Raw genomic sequence first — 8,822 nt, forward strand, 5'->3', positions numbered from 1 at the left:
AATCAGTGACACAAGCATTTTTTTTCAAAAGTGATTGCTCTTTTTTCAGGTACATACTTGATTTATATTTTTTTTGTATTTTTCGCCCCATTTCGGGTGACTTTGTCGCCAGAAGAATCACGAAAGTATTTTCACTGTGTGCTAAGTAATTTTACGGGAGCCTGGAGACAAGTGTTGTTTTCATTGATATCAAATGACTGGGTCGTGTGGAAAGGAATTTTTACTCAATTCGCTTTTCTTTCTGTACCACTGCGCGAAGAACTTACGTATTTCGCTACGATGACGATCCAGCAAGCGAAGACTGTGTGGAGTAAGGCGGACGCAGTTTGTTTTGATGTGGATAGCACGGTTATTATGGACGAAGGTATTGGACGAACTTGCGGCATTTTGTTGGACGAGGGCAAAGAAGTTTTTCACAGTGGTAGGTTCAGTCTAATTTTGTTAAATCCTCGAACCTTCTCACTTCTCTGGGTCTCGTTTCTTTTAACATTTATATTTTCCAGAACCAAGTAAGCTTATATCGGAATCATGATCCCTTGAGCTTCTATCTTCGAATGCACTAAACAGGGTACAACGAAATCTGCCGGTCGATATTGTAAATAAATCTTGCATGACCGCTTTCGTTTTTTTTCGATCAAGTTTCCCTCAACCAGATCCTTGGGATGGTGTCCCCAAACCAAAACGGAAGATTTTAAAGATTTCTTGGAATCCTAAGGCAGCGTACATCTGAAAATTTAATATTTTCGCGTGAATGGTGACTAGTTGAAAAATAGGAATGTATGGTCCTTGGACTACGGACTTACAGCAGGTGGTTTTCACGTTGCGTCATAGCCGCCAATGTTCAAGTTCAAGTTTATTGTTTAGCTTTCAGTACAAGCATAAGGTGCTTGACAATATTAAGAAAAGCTAATGACGAGGAAGCCCAAAGGAAACCACTGGGCTTGTAGAAGATAGGCTCCCTCAATTATTAAATTAATATACCAAGTATGAACCCATGGAAGTATAAATGTTACTGTAGATCGTAGGCAGATCTAGAGCTACTAAACAGTGAAATATTAAGGACGGTGCCTACTAATTCAAAGGTGTTTTTGCCCCGGTGTATGATTATGTAGGAAATGTAGATGCTAACAAGTGTTATTGAAATTCAAAAAGAAAATTGGGAGTAACCACACATTTTTCAAAGATAATTGATGAATAATATTTGTGGAAAACTTTAAAATGCCGAGAAAGTGCTGCCTTTTGTAACAACATTAGCAAATGGTTAGACTTTCAAGTCTTCGCAAATAAGGACTATAAATTGCAGGTCCTGCCTTACAGCCTTCAATGTTCATAAACTCGGTGGGATGTTAAAGATTGCACACACTAATCGAAAAGAGTACGGTGTTGTGGTCTGGTCTTTTCATCAGCCACATGGTCAGCTTGGCATAATCTTTTGAAGGAGCTAATGATTGATGAGACCGTATAACAGCAAAACAGGCAGTAGTCAAATCGAAGGAGTCCAATTGCTGAAACTGGTGAACTGGTAAACTGGTAAACTGGTAAACTGGTCAACTGCCCATGCATGAAATTTCAAGATTGTTTTGATCAGTTTAAACCATTTCGCAAATAATATTATACATCTGTGCACTTCACAAAAACGGTGTTTCATGGTCTTCCCAGAAACTTCTACTTAATACTTATTAGTTTAAGTGCCAAAAATGCCAAAAACCGTAACTCAATTTTAACTCAAACTCAACTCAACTCGCAACAAGATCAATAGTCTATCTCTGATGGCATGAGTAATGCCAAAACGTGTCTTTCAAAAGTTGGTTCGTGTGTCTTAAATCTATTTTGATTTTGTCATTGCCAGGAAGTTTGGAACTATCCAAATGCTTTTGTTTACATGAATGGCCAGGAAATGGCAAACAAAGTTAGACTGGAGAAATATACAACAATCCAATTCCAGGGAGTAAGCATAGCATCTGAAAATTATGTTTGTATCTCCTTGCTCTGTCAAGCCCCATCCTCCTTCCCTTTAACCCAAACCACAATGTGATATTTAGATATATGTAGATAATAAAAATATTTATTAATACAATTTCCTTCCAAATCCGCTACTCTCATGGTGGGAGTGGAGGCGTACATGTAGTTTACATACTGTTATTGAAATTGACACCGCGAAATTCTTGTCAGAGAAAAGTACATTTTTTCCAAGCTCAATTGCATGTGGAGTCAAGGCTGCTGCCTAAGAAAATTTTAAAGGGGCCCTCAGAGCTAAACGCTGAGAACGTAGGAGCCCAACATATGAAGTGAAAGGTGTTGCTGTGAAAAATTAAGGCCCCCAGAGCTATTCTTTGGGAGCCCCAGGCTACCGGGCTCCCATTAGGCAACAGCCTTGGGAGTAAACTGGTAACTATTTCTTTAGATGAAATACCTTAATTACTAAGATTATCATTCATTTGGTTTCTTGATGAATACTGGTAATTCATGTAGTCACCAAAAACATTCCTTCACCATGCTGATAATGATGTCTGGAGATACTGGTTATAAATTCTAGGCTTATACCTCCAGCTGGGACAAATGGCACAGATGTACCGATAGAGGTCAAGCAGTTGCTCTTACGCAGGATACAATTAAGCACCAGTGGAATGTTTTCTCTACCCTTTCATGTTAACTACTACTAACTTTTAAGGGTTGTTTGCCATACAAGTGTAAAATTTACAGAAAAATTAGTGATTTGAAGGCTTAATGTACATCCATTGCTAATTTTCATAATCATCATCAACATCAGCAGCATCATTAGTATTAATTAGTAATAGTAGCAGTGTGATTAGTATTATTTTTGATTTAGATTTTCACACTGACCAGCTAAGGGCAGTGGGGAGATTTCAAAGCCTGACAGCAACATCTGGATACTACTTGATACTACTCGATACTTCTTTTGAAATGTTTTAGGACTATCAGGGCAATGGGAGGAGGAATATCATTTCGAACAGCTCTCAGAGAAAGGTTGAGCATCATAAATGTTTCCAGAGATAAGGTAAATAAAAGGTTGCCCTTAAAATGTTTGAACTGTAAAAAGCAATTTTTGAAAATAGTTCTTCATTAGAGTCATTTACTCACTGTGTTATGCTAAAATGTGTTATTAAAGGTACCTTTAGCTCTTCGCATTGTGTTTATAAAGAGACAATGTTTCTTATTGTTCTTTAAGGGAATTTGGCAACAACTAAGGAGAAACTCAATTGAATTTGATAGCAATAAAATACAATAAGACTTTGGGAGTTTCTGAAATCAGTATATATCCTCTTCAGAGCATTATTTCAGGGAAAGTCCTTTTAGTAAAAATAAGTTTTCACTCACATGCCATGGCAAAGTACTTAGTGCTTCATGCTTTGGTCACTTTCAAAAGAAGATAAATGGATACAGATAACCGAAGAGCTTATTCTTGATTTCCAAAGTCAACATGTGATCATAAACTACTACAGTTTGGTAATAACTATCCATGCCAATTCTATTTAATTCATCTTTTACCTAGCTTGATCAATTTATAGAGAAAAATCCTCTACGGCTCACACCAGGAATAAGGTATGCTTGGTTTTGAAACCGTCCTGATTTTTCAAGGCTGGCAAGTTTTCAATAAAATTATTAAAAACTGAAGAGTTGCTCAAATTTTCCACTTTTGGAGGGATTCAAGTCCAATAATTATTATATTGCAAATAATAAAGTGATATGACTCACTTTGTTTATTCTCTATAGGGAACTTGTCCATGCTTTGCATGAGCGAGGCACTCCAGTTTATCTTATATCAGGTGGATTTAAAAGGATCATCCAACCTGCTGCAGAACAGCTTGACATTCCTAGTGATAACATCTTTGCCAATAGACTCTTGTTTGATGATGAAGGTACCGTACCTATGTTGATCCACTGATCATGACATTGGTTTATGCGGGCTGACTGAAATGCCCTTGATTGCAATGAATTAAGTGGTCTTGTTTCAGCATTGCTGAGTAATTCTTTGTGGACTTGTTTAATTACCTCATTGCTAGGTTGTTTCAGTGGTTTTGATGAAAGCAAACCTACCTCAGAATCTGGAGGAAAGACAAGGGTTGTGGAACTTCTAAAGGCAAAATTTGGATACAAAAAGTAAGTCTGATATATTGAACATGTGGTGGAGTAATATTGATATATTTTGTTTGTTGTAATAAATTATCACGCACACCTGTTTGTTCTAAATTACCATACTGCAGCACCAAAATTATTGGTGATTATTAGTTGTAGTTACTGTAATTTCTGGCTGATTGCCCGTCCAGCACATTACTCGCACTGGCACATTTTGTTGTGTGAAGAAAATAAATGCAACAGATTACCAGCATCAGCCTATAAACTGCACCCCAAAACCAAAATAAAATTATCCATTAAGGCTTCAAAAGCCTTACCGGTAAGGTAGAATTTAAAAAACTAAATGCAGAGTTCTTCATTCATTTTAATCAACATATTTTGACAAAATTAACAGTAACAGAGATTCCTGCTTTTTGGCAGACTCTTGAAGATTGAAAAAAGAAGATGATCAGTACTTAGGGTAATTGATGAAATGTGTAACCGAATAAAGTTGCTTTTCGAATTGCTGAAAACACAGCGCCATATTGAAAGTTAAAGCGAGGAAGCCTGGTTCAAAAATCTGACGAGTTTGTTTTTTTACATAAAGAGCTCGGATCAAACCATTCAACAGTTTGGCAAAAAAATGTTATCTCTGGTTTTACTGGTCATAAAATGTCACTTGAAACAGGAAATAATCTGTGGCTAAAGCTAAGAACTGCTTATATGATTGACTGATGTTTCTGAACTTTTTTGTACATTTTTTTCGCTCCAAAATGGGAGATGAATGTGTAAACAAGTAAATTTTGTGCTTAGTGTTTTTGATGTGAAGTGATTTAGAAAATTGCTGCAAAAATTATCCAGTTCTACATGTACTGAGTGAAGTGCATCTCTGTTGTCAACCAGAGCAGCTATGGCAACTACTTATGAGTTATCTGTCTATTACCAGAAACACAAATTTGGTGTATCAAGCGGTAAGTATCAGTACCATGATGAAAAACACCACAAACCTTTCATATGTTGTTTTGTCCAACACTTTATTTTTTGTCTATTAGTCACACGTAATAACATCAGTCATTTACAGCCACCTGTAGCCTGCAAGCAAGCTTGCTCGCAGGCTAGGCCGCCTGCATTTGTTTACACTTGTCTACAAGCACCAGTAATGACATTAATATACAAGTACTGTTAATATCAAATTGAGACACGAGCCCTTGATTGAGAAACTGGGATTTGAAAATCACACGGTCACTGATTAGTTGCCGTCTACACAGTAAGCAACCTAGTCCTTCCTATTACCTGCTGTTGTCCTTATTTTATGCAAAATAACATATTACCCATGGGTAATTGGCCAGAAATTACAGTATTTTCCATGGTACATTTCCACTTATTTATTTTTACATTAAATTACATTTTTTTCCTGCACTTGATGTACACTGTAGCTTTGACTTGAGCCACTTCAATTTTCATTAAGTGAACTAATAAACCTTAGCCCAGTGAAGGCTACTTGAAGTTTCTGGTTGTGAAAAATGTTGTTTAAATAATACTGTTATCATTGAGAAAATGTGGCAGCTGTTTATCTCTTCATTCCTTTTCAGTTTGGTTATGATTGGTGATGGCGCCACAGACCTTGAGACGTTTCCCATTGCAGTAAGAGTTTTTTCCTTTTATATCATTCACGAAGTAGTTAGACTTAGTTACACTTGAGTTTTGTCTTCATCATAATAATAATAATTATTATCTGTGCCGTTGAATGAATGGACCAAACTGAAACTTGCCTTTGTGCTTGCTATCATTGTGAATTTGTCCTGCTGTTTGACCTCCTAATCCCAGCAGTGTCAGGACCAATTATTGTCAACTGGACCTTACTTAATGTATAGCTTTTCTAAATTGCTTTTCCCCTCCCAAGCTGAATGGGCTATTGACCCGTGGTCCTTGAGGGTGAAGGGTCTAATTGTTTTAGTATCACCCAACTAGTCGGACAGAAAAGGCAATAATAAAGTTAGCAAATGCAAGTTGAAGAAATATTTATTTGGGAATAAAACGAAAGAAAGCCTCGCGCTTTTGCTACTCGAGGACTACTACTAATAGTCCTCTAGTAGCGTAGCCAATCAAATGCAGGATTTGCATTAGTCCACTAGTTGGGTGATACTAATGTAAAATTAATTAATCAAAGGATTTTTCTATCATCGTCTTCTTTCCAAAGGATACGTTTATAGGGTTTGGAGGTAATGTTGTCAGAGAGAAGGTGAAATTGCAAGCCCCATGGTTTGTTACCAATTTCCAAGAACTCTTACAAGAGCTGCCGCCATCTCACACTTTAAATGGACTTGAAGCCTGTATAAATGGTGAAGTAAATGGCACAGAACGTCATGACAGTGGAACCAGAAATTAAGCAACTTGTTGTAAGAACTTGATCGCTCGCAATTTTATGCCATGGTGGAGCTAATTTACAATAGAAACTTATGGGGGGTGCTGAAACAAAAATTAATGGTCCTATCTGTCCTACCATTGCGATGTGCACACTTGTGAGGTAATATTCTTAGTCACATCTGTACTTGTACTTAAAATTATTGTACTTTACGTTCTCTGTTGTCAGACCAAAAATACTGTGTGTTATTTGTGTTAATTTACAGGTAAATGACAATGCAGTTTGTTTATTGACATTGCATCAATGGACACAATTTAGTTTACTGATTTTCTGGCATCTAAAGGAGAACAAAGCCATTTTTTTCCCGCCGTTGATTGTTGTTGAAGTATCACTTGTTTTATGCAAAGCCTAAAAACGTTTTTTTACAGCTTTTAATTTTCCTGAAAATCGTGGTTTTCGTTTTATTTCATTGACTTCCAAAGAATTCTTTTTCTTCCAGTTACTAACTGTTCATTAGACAGAGCATTTGTGTGCAATGTCATGGCAGCATGATAAATGGCACTCTTTATTCGGAGTCACACTCGATAAAAGGCCATCTTTCTTGTATTGTGATGTCATTCTAACAACTATCCCTTTAGTTGACATATTACAAAGAAATATGTACAGTGTGACAGAGTTCATACTGAGAAAGCTACATAAGATTTTCTGTGAACTCAATACTGTTCAAGAAGAAAGAATACTTTTCATGGTGTTTAACAAAATTATGCGATTTATAATGTACATTATAAAGCCTCAGAGAAAATTTTAGCTTCTAGCCTTAGGTCCTTCTTTCACGTTTAATTTCTCTTTGCGTGAGACTCTTTCAATACTATATGTTTTCAGTTGCGTTGAGTTGTGGCAATCATGTCTATATCATGTGAAATAATGATCAACGTAAGTCCTTCTATTCTATACAAGACGTTACTTTATTTTTGGAAAAAATGCTCAACGTGGAAATATTGTTTTTCATTATAATTCAAATTAGAATTGAAATAATTATTAAGAATATTCACGGATATTTTAACTCCAAATAGGCTTAACTGCAGAATACCCCGCCACTCGAACTATATTCCACGTAGCCGGCTACGCGGTACCCAGAAATAGGAATGCACAATACTGTAGAACCACTTGGACTAAATTCCAAATGAACTAAATTTCAAAATGGCGCAGCGATGTTATATGTGCTGGCTACGCGGTACGCGGTACGCCGTGACATTCCTCGTTCTTAAAGCGTGAAAGTTTAAGTAATTCCACAGACAAGAGACTGTGGACTCGGAAGAGCGCGCGTCACCAGTATCAACGTGAAAACCTGACAACAGAGATCTTGTGCTGAACATAGCACTCGTTTCCTGATTAACCCTAAGCGTTCGTTTCAGAAATTAGGCCAAAGAACTCTTTAGAAATTTCATTTCATTTCATGGTTCGCTTAAACTACGCTTTTTAAAACGATCGTGTGATGAATATAGCACTCGTTTACTGATTAAGCCTAAGCACTCGTTCAAAATTTTAGCTTTCATTTTACGGTTCGGTTAGGGTTAGGGTTAGGGTACACTAGAATTTAAATTTTTAGGGTTAGGGTTAGGGTTAGGGCTAACCGTAGCCAGCTACTTAAGATACTTCGCCATCTTGACTTCAATTCTTTCCGCGTACCGCGTAGCCAGCTACTTAAGATACTCAATGTGGGGTATTCTGCAGTTTTTTAATTGCAATTGAAAATATTCACAGGGTCCTGCAGAATCATATTTTATTATTTAATTTAAAGATTATGTTGGTACTCAATTTAAACGAATAATTTATAGGGTTGTTTTAAGCCTTGACATTACTTTGAGAAATCGTTTTAACAAGGTGCTCGTTAGTCATGTGCAATAAATACTAGTTAATATACACTGTACCTCAGATGGACTACGGTTGACTTTAAAGGCTGGTTTTCACTAGCGACGGAGTCGGAGTCGTAAGAGCGTTTATGACCCAGTGAAAATCAAAGATCGGAGTCGTAAGCGGAGTCATAAGCTCGACGGAATCGGTGTCGGAAGAATCAGAACGTTCCCATTTTCTTCCGACTCCGCTTATGACTCCGTCGCTTATGATCCAGTGAAAACTAGATTGTCGGAGTCGGAAGCAGGAGCGGAAGAGCCAACCAATCAAAATGCTTGGAATCGAGCATTGTGATTGGTTTATTCTTCGGCTTCTGCTTCCGACTCCGACAATGCAGTTTTCACTGGATCATAAGCGACGGAGTCATAAGCGGAATGCGTGTTCTGCTTCCGACTCCGACAGTTTGATTTTCACTGGATCGTATCGCTCTGCGCTTCAGATTACGACTCCGACTCCGTCGCTAGTG

General features: G+C 37.3%; 1 protein-coding gene across 1 annotated transcript; it reads left to right on the forward strand.

The window, feature by feature from the left end:
* The first annotated feature begins 217 nt into the window (after window positions 1–217).
* On the forward strand, window positions 218–8,363 carry LOC138045056 (phosphoserine phosphatase-like). The gene is given in 9 exon segments (XM_068891411.1): window positions 218–369; window positions 371–391; window positions 393–421; window positions 2,935–3,019; window positions 3,515–3,564; window positions 3,736–3,881; window positions 4,026–4,122; window positions 5,670–5,721; window positions 6,278–8,363. Coding segments are annotated over 9 exon segments (759 nt in total). The 5' UTR covers window positions 218–279; the 3' UTR covers window positions 6,467–8,363.
* The last annotated feature ends 459 nt before the right edge of the window (window positions 8,364–8,822 follow it).

The sequence above is a fragment of the Montipora capricornis genome, chromosome 4 (assembly GCF_036669925.1).
Source record: "Montipora capricornis isolate CH-2021 chromosome 4, ASM3666992v2, whole genome shotgun sequence".
Taxonomy (NCBI): Eukaryota; Metazoa; Cnidaria; class Anthozoa; order Scleractinia; family Acroporidae; genus Montipora; species Montipora capricornis.